Source organism: Drosophila grimshawi, unplaced genomic scaffold (assembly GCF_018153295.1).
Source record: "Drosophila grimshawi isolate 15287-2541.00 unplaced genomic scaffold, ASM1815329v1 contig_1148, whole genome shotgun sequence".
Classification (NCBI taxonomy): Eukaryota; Metazoa; Arthropoda; class Insecta; order Diptera; family Drosophilidae; genus Drosophila; species Drosophila grimshawi.
Window position 1 is genome coordinate 440,593 of NW_025062646.1, and position 15,066 is coordinate 455,658.

Consider the following 15,066-nt stretch of genomic DNA (forward strand, 5'->3'; position numbering starts at 1 on the left):
CTAAATTGCTCTATTTACAAGAAGCTAAGGATTCGCTTACAAGGGTCAACTATATGAAACTGAAATTTGAGGACTGCGATTTCAATGAGAAGCCATTGAAAATAAAACTTTTGAGGAGCGTGCAAAGCGAACATAGAGATTAGATGCTAAAATACTGTAAAAGTAAATCAACTTTTAGCGCGAAAGTGCGCGTCAAACTGAGAACTCCCTCTAAAATTGAATTAATTGCGCCAGCCATCACATTCAACGATGAAACTGCTGCGCTCAAGTCAAGCCATGACATCGAACAAGCTATCACTTTAATATTTTGTTTCACTTTTGTCGATGAGGTCACGGTCAACATAGGTTCCTATATAGGTAGCGACTTTTTCCTTGGTAGCTGGCTCATCCTCTTCAGGCTATACCGAAGACATAAGGGAATTTGACGCCAGCATAACTTCTAAGCCGATATTAACAACCTCCAGAAGACCGAGGACATCCTTTAACTTTCTGTATGCAGGGGGTACCATGACCAAATGGCAACAGAGAATTTTCCATTTCGATCATGCACATACTGCATGATAATGGTGTATCTCAATGGATGTTGCATATATAATTAAATCGACCCATGGAATAAATATTGAGAAACTGATGCTGTTTAAAAGCATTTTTTTCGTCATTTTACTCTGGTGCTCGACTCAAGTGAGCAATAACTATATTGTCGAGATGCGCAAGACCTTTGAATCACTCAGCAAATTCAAAATAAGCACTAATACAGTTAAGTCAACCGTTTATATCCGTTGCTTTCAGGGACTCCTAGAACTTAAGACTCTCTCGTAATTTGCTTATTGTTACCGTTTACTCCAAGATCAACCTGCATACTTATCAGCACAGATACCGACTTCGTACGGATTCCAAGCCTGATCGTTAACTTTCAATAATTCTTAGAAACATCTTACTTTTCGTTCAAAGAATAAATGTAAGATTATGTAGCGTTACAGATCCATCTAAATTGTATTCATAATTAAAAAAACGGACCTATTATTTCAATGTTCGTTATATAGGAAATAGGGATCCGATAACTATATTTGTGCACGGTGCAATAAATAAAGAAATGTAACTGACCCTGTTTTTATTGAATTACTTAATGACCTATTTGGTGCCTGTTATAAAAGGGTTAATATTGTTGCGTGTCTCACAAGAATTGATTTTTAAGACCTAATTTATAAGAATACCACGGGTATATATTTTGCAAAAAGTAATATACAATACTAGTAGATATATTAAATAAACGGTTAAGGCTATTGATCAAATGAAATAAATAAGTTACGAAAATGATCGTGTGAGAAAGCGCTATTCATACAGATGCTCGGGCAGAAACACTGGCATAGGTAGATCAATTCGGCTGTTGATGCCGGACAAGTATATAAGCATATATAATCCTTGGTTAGAGATGCTTTCCTGATAATGTTGCACAAATTTGCACAGCAAATGATGATAGCCAAGATATAGAGATAAAATCACTTTGTGAAGTGTAATTTTGCGATGCAATTCATGAAACAATCTCAATGTTTTTTTTTTGAATATTCGTTTTTAACAACTGCTTATTAATCAGAACCAAAACTTATGCAACGTGATCGATATATATATACTCGTATGTACACATTGATACTTTATATTAAGTCGCCCCAAAAAAAATAATATGGTTATCTGTATAAGCTCCAAGAATTAGAGTTTAATCTCCCACCTCAATCAACAACAAAAACAAATCAAAACGCCTATTTTTGCAAATAGATAACGGCTGGTTTTTTGTTTTGTATAATAATATTGTTAAGGTGAGCGATGTCCGACTTCATAATGGTAATTAGCTTTTGTAAGAAATGGAGATTTTATTGAATTATATTTATAATTATTGGTATAAATATATGTTAATTATAATGTAGCCTGATGTTCATTCTTAAGCATGTGCATGTATGAGTTTTTAAACAGAAATATTTGAAAATGTTGTATATGGAAGTACTTGAGTACTTTTATAATCACTGTCGTTTTATATTTTGCAAAAATTATAATTCAAATAACCTTTTCTTTTACTGACTGTTGTTATATTTGAGTGCAATCGGTGAATGTCCATTAATTTATGGTTCCGGTCTGTGGGTCGATGCATATTATTGAATTTGATCCTTATTCATCTTTTTAGATTGAGCACATAACGATTTTTTCCTTTCAAAGTACTCGTACCCGTCCTCGTAACTGTTACCGTGCTGTCTCGACAAAAGTTTGTATACATTATAGTGTAAATCCGTGTCTATTGCTGACTGGGATTCACCTGTCCGTTAACTATTGGCAAAAAGTATGGATGCGCCATAGCCTCACGAGCTGTAAGACGGTCAACGTGATCATAACGCAATAGCTTATCAAGGAAGTCTAATGCTTCTGGAGACACTAAATGTTGGTTATCAGAATGAACAAATCGTTCCCAGCGCTTGCGGGAATGGCGCTGCAAAATATCGTGAAATCGCGGATCTAGATCAATGTTGTACTTATCAAGATACGCGTACAGTTCTTCGGTGCCCAGCACCTTAGCAATTCGCACAAGTTGATCATAGTTGTCATGGCCATGGAAGAATGGCTCTTTGCGGAAAATCATAGACGCAAGCATGCATCCCAACGACCACATGTCTAGCGAATAATCGTACATTTGATAATCGACAAGGAGCTCGGGACCCTTAAAGTAGCGGGACGCCACTCTTACATTATACTCCTGACCAGGATGATAAAACTCAGCTAGACCCCAATCAATGAGACGCAACTTCCTATTTTCATGATCTATCATCACGTTGTGTGGCTTTACGTCGCGATGCATTATTCCCATGCTGTGGCAATAGTCGAGTGCCTTAAGTAGCTCGAATAAATAGTAGCGTATCTCGTAGTCTGTTAGTGTTTGGTAGAGTTGTTTGAAATCTGTATTGTTCACATGCTCAAATATCAGTGCTGGAGTTCGGGATACTGGGTCTTTGACGACAGCAAGGAGCGTTATTATGTTGGTGCCCCCACGCAAGTTTTCCAAAATCTTAATTTCGCGCTTTATCTTCTTTTTTTTCACAGGCTTCAATATTTTCACAACGCATTTCTCAGTTGTTGTTATGTTGATAGCCTCGAACACCTCAGAGTACTTGCCACGCCCTAACTTGCGCACCAACTGGTAATCGTCTTGGTTGCCCCAGTCGACTACATAATTCTCATAATCCCAATATTCGTCTGGCTTGTGGGCGTTTACGTCTGTGTAAACGCGAGCCGCACTTGGTAGTGTCATCTCCGCCGAATTATTGTTCACTCTATGTTCCTCTTCGGCAATCGCTTTAGTTGTGTGCTCTTCGGATGACTCGGTAGTGCCTGGATGTGTCCACGCAGCAAGGTTATCGTTATAGAACTGACTGAAAAATAAAATGCAATGCATAATTAGTGTCAATTCATAAGGCGTCTACAACTTTTCGCACTTTTAAATATTTTTACAAGAAAACTCCAACATACCTGAAGAGAATAGGTTGCCCAAGACTTAATTTTGGATGATAATACTGGGGCCCCTTATGGGACCTACCACAAATTCCAGCCACAAATTGATGCCTTAATCTCGGGGCTCTACAATCTGTGCAGCTTGTAACACAAATTGTTCGAGGCAGTCGACGTAATATGCCAGAGACAGCAAATTGACGGTGGACGGCAAGCACGTTACTTCGAATGTTGCGCTAATTTATGTAATATATATAGAAGGAAATTGTTTGTACATTGAGTAATTAGGAATTAACAATATATTTTTACTCAAATACCGAGCATATGCATACAGAAGAGTTGTGCTTTGCGTTTGTGCATAATTATGTTGAAGATTGCTTTACAAATTCACAGCGCACATTTTTTATACCATTCCTCAGAAAATAGTGTGCATATGTATGTTGCACACGCATATATGTATACATTTCTGTGTGTGCGTGTATATGGTGTATGTGTTTAAATTCCAACAGATACTATCCAATTTGAAGAAGAATTGATATTTTAATATCTATTAACGCACGTACAATCGGAGTAAAAAAAAAACGAACAGAAAATCCTATTTCCCGGTGTTTAACGAGTTTTCCAACAAATAACAATTTGAAATAGACAATAAAACCGGAGAGCACAACATTATCACATGGAAAACTATCACATTATTGTGTAACAAAAAAGCAATACAAGCTCTGAATGTTAGTTTAAATTATAATACTCACATATTTTATTTCAGACAGCGTGGATGACGTGAAATTTTCATTATTTTCATTGTTGAACCGATATCAGTGATATGACAGTTCAGTGAACTAGTTCACCAGTGCTTGCCCTAAACAGTGCTGCCATCTTAGCTGTCTCAAACCAATTTGATATTTTAGCATTGTTTTACTAGAAAAGAGAATTAAGCAGGATAAACAAAACTTACTGTATATTTATTCTTATTTGTGCAAAACTTTTCAATTTCTTTACGTTTTCAAAAGAAGCGCCAATTTTCGGTATCGATCGCGTTCCATTTCCAATTTGTTTCAGGTGAGCTGCTCATCACTATAGGAACTGTACACAGAGTCGCATCTAGCGGAACGTGCAGGATTTGCTTGAAAATGTCAAAAGTATCTTAAGAGGGCATCATCCCGCATCTAGCATCTTGCATCTTGCATCTACTGTCACAGCTGTTTGAAATGTTTTGCAAAAATAAGTTATGAAATTGTTGGCGTTTTTCATGCATTGCACTGTTTTGCAAGATCTGAGTGTCGTTGTGGACAAGCAACGGTCAAAATGAATAAAAAGAATGAGTCAAAAGCAGCTGATGCCAGTTTTTTTAGATATGGTAATATTTTTTAACTTTTTTCTTTTTGAAAAAGGTGTGCACGCGATAAGTCATATATTTTGAAAAATTAGCATCGCTTTAAAAAGAAAGTGTATAATTCCCTAAAAATAACAAATACTGAATAAATAAAATGCTTGGCAAAGGGAAAAATATACTGCAGCATTTTTTAACTTAGCTCTTCATTTCCGCTACGTAACTACAATTCAAATTAGTATTCATTCCTATGTTGGAAAAGCCTTCCAGCAGATCCCAAAAGTATTTGCGAATCTTTAAATTTTCATACTAGAGACTATGGAACGAGCAGTAAGAAGGCTTTATCTTACACCAGAATACCTTGAACTAAAGAAGCATAATGATAGTCCCCCAATGTAGGAAATATGTTGGTTTAAAATATCTCTTCAAATAGTTTCTGATCGGCGATCATTCGACCGATCCTTCCTTATGGAGTATCTCTCCACTGAACATATAGCATTCTGTGGAGAACTGCTTTAATTTGCAGCTGTCGCTGTGACCGGGAGTGTTTTTGCTGTGATCTGTGCTGTTTTTGTTCCCAAGTGATCTTATTGCGCTTATAAGATTCTCTTTTGTTAGTTTAGCAGCAAACTAACTTATTTTTGCATTCTGTGCTTTCAACCATTGTCTTAATAATACAAAAAATCATAACAAAAATCTTAATCTTAAAAATCTTTTTGATTGCCTTCTTGTTTTTTATTATACCATTTTTTTCTGTGCTGAAGTGGCAGCACTGGTGACACACACACACACGGACACTTGTGCATATGGACTTGAAAGGTTTGCCTGCATCACGCTTCAAATCCTGCTCGTTATTTTCGCAGCTGTTTTTATCGCCGTTGAGCTTGAAAAATTATGTGCGAATTTTTGTGATTTCTGTTTTTTTTTTATTGTTGTTTTCCGTTTTTTTTTAGTTTTCCTTTTGCGACAAATTCACGTACATGTGTATATGTGTACCGTTACTACTAGTGCGCACTTTTTTTTTACCATTATTTATTGACAATTAAGCTAAACAAATTACGTCGTTAGCAAGGACAATAAGCCTTTATTACGCATACGACACAATGTTCTCAAATTACTCTTCCTCTGGGAAAAATTTCAGTTTAGCGCCATTTGGCTTAGAGTTGACTCCAAGTTGATTTTCTTGGAACTAATTTTATAAATGCTAATTGATGTATCTGATCTATGTATATACATACATATACATTTATGTATTTATATCGATTAAAAGTTCAAATTGAAATATATTCTATATTTGCAAACAAATTTGCAAGCAAATGCAAATTGCTCAACCAGTTTTAGAGTTTTTGTTTTTACACCCATTTTAAAGGGGGGCTCGTTCTTGTTCTTGTTGTTGCTGCCTGGAAATTCGTTAGATGCTTTCCAGAAATACAATTTATTTTGCTAACCTGCACACTGGAAAGATAATCCAGTGAGGGGAAATGTGTTTTTTCCCCTTGATTTGTTATGCGTCGTTTAATTTAATTTCAAAACAAATAGGCGTAAAATGAGGAAACCAACGATAAATAAAACCAAAAAAAAATGAAAACAAACCAAACCAAGCAAACACACACACATACAACGAGAGGCCTATGAATTGTATTAGTATCTGTGCATCTACAAAAACAAAGCGATAACAAGAAGCCCCCATGCAAAGAGCAGAAAAAAATAGCTCAAAAACAACCACAAACAAAGCCAAAGACACAGAAAAACAGCAAGCGAAAAAAAAATACAAAGTTTGCACTAGTGTGTGATAGGTGAGGGAGAGGGCGAGGCGGAGGCAGAGGCTGGAAGCGATCTGCAGAACAAAGGAGCGGCAAGTAATGAACGAAAAAAGAACAGCAACAAGAGTTGTATTTATGGCACACGAAATGAGAAGAAAACAAAATTGACGCGAAGCAGGCAAAGCAGGCGAGCCAAGTCACGTTCACGTTTCGTTGGGTCGAGCGATCTTTTTTTTTTATTTGCTTTTCCAGCATACATGAGGCAGTGTGTATGCGAGAGAGAGAGAGAGAGAACGAGAATATAAGCACAGAGCAAACTTAAGAGTAATTATGATCCCGCTCTCTGACTTAAAGAGCAATTGAGCGTTCTCTTGAGAGTATTCAAATTTGGAGAGAGAGAGGTAGAAGTGCGCTCTCTTCAGCGATCGTTGCTGAGCATTGCGCTCAATCTGTGGATGGGGGAGTTTAGGTAGTTGTAGTGGTAAGTGATGTATGTATGTATATATACAAAGAGAGCAAAAAATAAAAAAAATTTGTTTACGACAAACAATACATAAGTGCATATGTATTGATATATAGATATACATATGTATGTATGTATGTATGTGTGTACATAGTGGCAGCATGTGGCACATTGTCGTAGCTGCATCTACACATTGATTTTATTATAGTTTAACGCTTGCAGCACACGCACACACATATGTGTGTGTTTTGTGCGTGTGTGTGTAGCGCAACGACCGATAGCTTGATTATATACACACACACACACGCATACATACATATTTAAATAGAGGTACACTTATAGCTATGTATTTAGCTGCTTATTTAGCCGTTTCTAGCTGCGTGAGGAAAAATAGTCGCTGCGCTATTTGCGACCTGCCTTACAGCAAATTTGCATATGCGTGTTTCGTACACACATCCACACACACATGCACGAAATACGAATAGAGAGAAATAGAGGGAAAGGGAGAGAGAGAAACACACATATTAATTGGGCAAAAGCTCATGTGTAATTTACATTTAAGCGAAATTGTAACAATCTATTCTGAATTAAGTCACAATTTCGAATTGATCTAATAAACGGAAAGTAAATAGATGAAGAGAAAGTGAGAGAGATAGGAGAGGGGGGAGGGGGCAGGTATAAATATAGAGATGCGCAAAAAGCGATTAAAGTGCCAACAATTTAATTGCAATTGCAAGCGTTAAGCATTTAAATCTTTAATGTGTATATATAAAAATAAATAAATATATATGTATGTATCTACATCTGTGTAGATGAAAGGTATACATATGAATATGTGTATGTACATTTACATACTTAGCTAATTAGGTAAATTCTATTTAACAAACTTTCAATTTCAAACAAAAGTTTTACAGTTTTGATTTAATCACTTTTTAACAAGCTAAATTAAACAAGTCGTTGCAAATAGAATTCCACTTTGCCAAACTAAAGATGACAATGATTCTGCTTATTCTTAATTTAATATTTATTGTTCAAGTGAGAGAAATTATATTAAATAATATTTATTCATATTAAAGTCAATTTTTAATCATTTATCATTTTATATATTTTGTTATTGTACTAAAAAAAAAGTGTAGTCAGCTGAATAAATGAAACACCCGAAGATGATTATTAATCGAATCGAGTTTTTTTTTCAAATTAACTTCCGGTTGCGATGGGTTCTTATTGGGTTAACTACATCATTTACAGTTATGTTCATGTAAAAAAAGAAAACACTATTTAAGATTATCAGATTGCCCATTTCAAATAATATGAATATTCTAACCGTGCATTTTAATCCAAACATGTCTACACTTGTTTGGCTGCACTTTACACACACACACACACATGCACGTGTATTTCTTATCTGTCCGTGAGAATTTCGATTAATTTCACTGTTGTTGTTGTTTCACTCGCACACATGTTTCTCAGTGAAGCGCAGATGCATGCATACATATGTATATGTACATACATACATACGTATGTGTGCTTGGACAATTTATAGACGAGCACGATCAAAAATAAAATGATTATTTAAAGAGAAGCTGAAAAAAAGTAGAAGGGATTGAATAGAAAAACCTAACGCGTAACAGTCCTAACCACCAAAGGCTGTCCCCAAAGGGGGGTGTTGTCTCCGCTACTCTGGAGTCTGTTAGTAGACGAACTACTAAACAGACTTGCCAACAGTGGTATTCAATGTCAAGGTTATGCCGATGACATTGTTATCATAGCGCGAGGCAAATTTGAAGAATCACTCTGTGACATAGTCCAGTCAGGGATAAGGATAACGTATGACTGGTGTAGGGAGGTTGGACTCAACCTAAACCCTACGAAAACAGTCATCGTCCCCTTTACCAGACGACATAAGTTACAGAGGATGAGACAAATATGGCTCTCAGGGACCCTACTAGAAACAAGTAGGGAGGTCAAATACCTGGGAGTCACTTTTGACAGCAGACTTAACTTTGGCACCCATGTGCAAAACACGATATTAAAGTGCTCCAGGGCGCTTTATACATGTCGTAGTATTGCCGGCAAATCATGGGGTACATCACCAAAGATATTAAGATGGCTGTACCTGATGGTAGTAAGACCCATGTTAACCTATGGGGTGGTTGCATGGGGTGACAGGGCGCGGATGATCACCGTGAAGAAACAACTCCAAAAGTTGCAAAGAATGGCCTGCGTATGTATGACAGGAGCTATGCGCACCTGCCCTACAATGGCCCTTGAAGCCTTAATGGAGCTCACACCACTCCACCATATCATAAGGCTCAAGCAGAAAGCTACGCTTCTCAGGATATCAGCAGAAGGAGTTGGGGGCAATCATATCCTAAGCCATAAAGATGCCCAACTCCTTTCAAACGAACTACCCCTACTGACGCAACCTAGGGACGAAATGGCAGCCGAATACATATTCGAGCGAAATTTCACAGTTCGTATGAGTAGTAAAAGGGAATGGACAACTCTGGATGAAGTCCATCCCATGAAACCGCACACCATAAAATGGTACACCGATGGATCACTCACGAATCAGGGCACCGGCCTTGGAGTGGTGGGTCCTCGGGTATTTTACCATGAATTCCTGGTAACGCACACCAGCATATTTCAGGCTGAGGTGTGTGCGATAGGGAGATGTGCGGACATCAACATAGAACGTAACTATCGGAATACGGATATATCCATCCTATCCGATAGTCAAGCAGCATTGAAAGCTATAATGGGGACTAAGATAACATCGAAGGTAGTCCATGAAGTTCGTTCAAAGCTAGACCTGCTCGGGACTCACAACAGGCTCACCCTACGATGGGTCCCGGGTCACAGGGACATAGCGGGAAACGAGGCGGCTGACAAGCAAGCAAGAATGGGGGCAGAAAGGCCCTTAACAGGACCAGAACCGTATTGTGGCATAGGGAGACACACTATACGACTGGAACTTAGAAACGAGGAGAGACAGAGACGGCATCAGAGCTGGTCAGAGGCAGTAGGACTCCGACAAGCCAGATGCCTCCTTGGTGGTTATAATCTTGTACGTTTTAAACAGATTATAACCATGGGAAAGAACAACCTTAGGATACTTACCGGTCTATTGACAGGACACTGTAGACTAAGGAGTCACCTGACAAAATTGGGTATATATAGTAGCGATCTCTGCAGGTTTTGTGAAAGAGAGGAGGAATCCTCGATGCACATCCTGGCAGAATATGTCGCCTTAATTAGAAGAAGATGCAGCATCCTAGGGGCGCATGTTTTGAATTACAAAGACATAGTAGACCTCAACCCAACAAAGATCCTCACGTTCGTAAGGGAGTTGGGGCTGATGGAAGAGCTATAGGCTCAGAAGGGGGGCACAATAGATCAAATAGGTCGCGGTGCAGCTTCCCCCCTAATAATAATAATAATAAGACGGCGAGTGTGTGTAAAGGAGGTGGAGAGCAGAAAGAAGAGATAGTGTGATGAGCAGTGAAGGCGGGGCGGGGTACAACAAGAAAGCGAAAAATATTTTGCTCAGTATGTTTTGGGCCGTCCGCCAGACTGCAGCAATATCTTTTGATCTTTTGGCTGTGGCTGTTACACACTCACAACTGTCAACTGAGAGATGTGCCACAAAAAAAAAGGAGAAGGGGGAAAAAACATGATGTGAAATATTGTTGCACTCAAATTGAAAGTGAAAAAAGCAAATCTGTTATATTTGCCATATTTTCTGATATTTTTATTTTTATTTTATTTATTTTCCTTTTCCATATGCGTTCAATTCGTTCGTTGCCATTTTTTTCACACATTTTGCCCGAGTTTTATTCGATTTGACGCAAGTTGTTCGAATTCGATTTGGCAAAAAAAAGACTTTCATTTCTCTCTCTCTATCTCTCTCTCTCTCTCTCTCTCTCTCACACACACACACACTCTCTCTCTCTCTCTCTCTCTCTCTCTCACTCTCTACCTCTGCTGTGGCAAGCAATTGATTCTGTATGCCTGCTGCCAAAATTGTCACGCTCGTCCATCGATTTGATTTGCATTTGAATGGTAGCCAAGATTTGTTGCACCCCGAAAAGCAGAAGAACCGCACAAATTTCATCAAGATCGGATAAGAAAATTTATTATAAATGCAATGCTAAATTATTTATTTGAAAATTCCTGTAATTATATTTACAATTCCAAAATACAAATAACATTATAATTTTTAAAGTTATGCTGGGCGTATAAGCATTTTAACATTTTTGAATTGGCTACTCCAATCTATACCATAACCAATCAAGGTCTTTACGTTATGGTAATTTGAATTTAGTATACTATGGAATAAAAGAAGATAACAGTTAAATATATAAATAGAGATGAAGAAGAGAGTCATTTACTTACCTTACTCCACAAAAGTTAGGGTACCACCATCCACCAAGGTATTTTAATGCACAATTGCCATCATTCCAGCCAGCATTATCACGATCATATGTCGAAAATTTCTGATTATTGTTAAATTCTGACATTTTATCTCTGACATTGCCACTGAATCCACTTAAGCTCAGTTGGTATTCATCGCTTTCGCCAGCAATTTCAAATTGTTGATATCTCGTATATGTCGTTCGCATCAAGCCATACGAGAATTTCATATATATATAGAGTTCATGGGGTTTGTAGCTCGTCAAGCGATGGATCTTTTCCAAGCCCAAGAAGAAGTCGCCATCAAAGGAACCAAAGCCTTCGCGGTATGTTGTCCAAGACCTGTTGAAATCTTCTTTACCATTGATTTGCTGCAGGATAACTATCCATCCAGGACCTGCTGTCTCCGAGTCGCATAAGACATCAAAGGAGTAATGAGAAAAACTGATTTTATGAACACCCGGATCATCTCCAAAAGATGTGCAATTAATCTCCTTTAAATCCTCCAATTTCACATCGCTTTTGTTGACATCGTTTTGGGTTTTGGATATTTCTCGATTCTTTTCCTCAATGGTTTTCTTATGCGCTTCCAATTGTTCCTTCAACTCCTTCGATTTGACTGCCTCGCTATTAATTTGACCTTGGAATTTGGATATTTCCTGGTTCTTTTGGTCAATATTTTTCTTTTGTTCCTCCAACTGTTTCTGAAACTCCTTCGATTTGACTGCCTCGCTATTAATTTGACCTTGGAATTTGGATATTTCCTGGTTCTTTTGGTCAATATTTTTCTTTTGTTCCTCCAACTGTTTCTAAAACTCCTTCGATTTGACTGCCTCGCTATTAATTTGATCTTTTAATTTGGATATTTCTTGGTTCTTTTGATCAATATTTTTCTTTTGTTCCTCCAACTGTTTCTGAAACTCCTTCGATTTGACTGCCTCGCTATTAATATGATCTTTTAATTTGGATATTTCTTGGTTCTTTTGGTCAATATTTTTCTTTTGTTCCTCCAACTGTTTCTGAAACTCCTTCGATTTGACTGCCTCGCTATTAATTTGATCTTGGAATTTGGATTTTTCCTGGTTCTTTTGGTCAATATTTTTCTTTTGTTCCTCCAACTGTTTCTGAAACTCCTTCGATTTGACTGCCTCGCTATTAATTTGACCTTGAATTCGATATTTCCTGGTTCTTTTGGTCAATATTTTTCTTTCGTTCCTCCAACTGTTTCTGAAACTCCTTCGATTTGACTGCCTCGCTATTAATTTGATCTTTTAAATTGGATATTTCTTGGTTCTTTTGGTCAATATTTTTTTTGTTCCTCCAACTGTTTCTGAAACTCCTTCGATTTGACTGCCTCGCTATTAATTTGACCTTGGAATTTGGATATTTCCTGGTTCTTTTGGTCAATATTTTTCTTTTGTTCCTCCAACTGTTTCTGAAACTCCTTCGATTTGACTGCCTCGCTATTAATTTGATCTTTTAATTTGGATATTTCTTGGTTCTTTTGGTCAATATTTTTCTTTTGTTCCTCCAACTGTTTCTGAAACTCCTTCGATTTGATTGCATCGCTATCGATTTGAAGTTTTTGTTTGGAGATTAAATCACTTGTGCATTCCTCATATTTTAGTGATTGATTGATGCTTATTTAATTCATTCCTGATTGATTGCAAATTGTCATTGTTCTTGTTGTATGAATCTATCTGATTTCTCAATCCCTGTATGATGGCGACATTTTCATTTTGATCAACTAGTTTCTTCTGCAACTCCTTGATTTCAGAGTTCTGACTTACTGTTATATTTTTATAGTTTCTCAGTTCCTGAATGATAGTTTCATATACATTTTGCTGGTCAAACTTTTGCTGCTTTAATTCGCTGTCCTTTTTGATGATCTGTTCCCTCAATCCAGCAATAATCTGCTCTCTCAAATTCTTTATTAAATCTGATTCATATTGGGATATCTTCATTTGAAGGCCTTCAATTTCGTTATTCTTAATGGATGTTATATTATCATGGTTTTCCACTTTTGTCCTCATCAATTCTACGTAGATGAGCAGTGGTTTCATGGCCTTATAGGCATATGATCCGCATTGTTCCTCCTCTCTCCTTGATGCTTTGCAGATCTGATATAATTTAGAATTAGAATAACTCGCTTGTCTAATATAATTAATTCTTATTTACTCACTTCATTTTTGGTAGCTGTAGTTGCGAAAGAGGATTCGCCTTTGATCAGGATCAGACTTATGCATAAAGTAAATGCAACCCAATTTAATTCCATCTCTTCCTGGTATGGCCAGCTGGTCTCAATAGAATTAGATGTAGACTAATTCTTCAGAGTTGGACTACCGACATTTTATAGCATTTTATATGCATTGAAGTACCACTGATAATAGACGACGTCAATGGCTTTAGAGGAACCTGGATCAGGTGTTGATTTCGAGCTTTTGACCAAATTTGTTAAGTTCACGGCAACAGATAAGCGTAGACAGACAGGTCCACGGATATATATATATATATATATGTATATATATATATATTTATTTATTTCGCAGTAGCATAAAATCATATTTGACACATTTGAATCATAATAGATGAACAAATAAATGGGAATAGTTTCAATTGTGTCTACTGTAGATGAATATTTATAAATATAAACATAACCTCAATCATAAGAAGATCCGCCACATACAGATAAAATAACAATAATAATGGGATTCTCAATAATAACGGTGTGCAAGGTAGTTCAATCAATAATAAAAGTTTATTTCTTTATTTCTTTATTTTAATTAATTTTATTTATTTTCTTTTCTTTTTTGTTTTATTTAAATGTCCATAGGTGTATAAGGTTTATAACAATAATAAAGAAAACAAGCAAGAATGCTGTAGTCGAGTGAGCTCGACTACGATATACCCTGCATCCAGATGTTAATTATATTCTAAAACAAACAAAACAATTGCAGCGCATATTTTTATTCACAAGCCCGAACTAATTCTAATTGGCTGGCGGCAAACAGGTGCATACACATGCATACTTACACACATACATATGTACAGGTAATCGCAGGTAACGGTGCTCTGCAGAAAACACACAAAGACAAATTGACGCCCGCGTCGATTATCATGCCATCTCTTTCTCACACATGCAGAAAATGCTTGATAGAAATGAGTTGAATATGAGAATATACTTTCGACTATAACTTGGCTGTTTCTCATCCAATCTTGATGAAATTTGGGCAGTTCATCAATAATATGCATATGCATATTATGTATTAATAAGAAGATGCTGCCTTTTAAGTTGTATTATTTATTTCTATCGGAAATTGAAATGTATCGATATTCGAGACACTGAGGCAGTTATCGATAAAATAAAGCAAACTTGATCTGCGCCGGGTATATGAGAGCGTATATGCCAAATTCGAAGTCTCTAGCTCTTATAGTGTCTGACAGACAGACGGAATAGGCTATATCGATTAAGTTGTTGACCCTGGTCAAGAATATATATACTTTAAGGGGTCGTTACATACAGTTGCACAAACCAATATACCCTGTTTAACAATTTTTAGTGGGTACAGCGTATAAATAGCACAACTACGCCATTTTTATTTGCTACT

The 15,066-nt window shown here is 36.9% G+C and overlaps 2 protein-coding genes across 2 annotated transcripts; both read right to left on the minus strand.

Annotated features, from left to right (window-relative positions):
* Positions 1 to 1,843: 1,843 nt before the first annotated feature.
* On the minus strand, positions 1,844 to 4,303 carry LOC6570015 (casein kinase II subunit alpha). Its single transcript, XM_032741777.2, has 3 exons — positions 4,242 to 4,303; positions 3,511 to 3,725; positions 1,844 to 3,413 (listed from the first exon to the last, which is right to left on the minus strand). The coding sequence occupies exon 3, from the start codon at positions 3,290 to 3,292 to the stop codon at positions 2,285 to 2,287; it is 1,008 nt and encodes a 335-aa protein (XP_032597668.1). The 5' UTR covers positions 3,293 to 3,413; positions 3,511 to 3,725; positions 4,242 to 4,303; the 3' UTR covers positions 1,844 to 2,284.
* An 8,771-nt stretch (positions 4,304 to 13,074) lies between these two features.
* LOC122322384 lies at positions 13,075 to 13,812 on the minus strand. Its single transcript, XM_043214332.1, has 2 exons — positions 13,641 to 13,812; positions 13,075 to 13,578 (listed from the first exon to the last, which is right to left on the minus strand). The coding sequence occupies exons 1-2, from the start codon at positions 13,731 to 13,733 to the stop codon at positions 13,075 to 13,077; spliced, it is 597 nt and encodes a 198-aa protein (XP_043070267.1). The 5' UTR covers positions 13,734 to 13,812.
* Between the last annotated feature and the right edge of the window lie 1,254 nt (positions 13,813 to 15,066).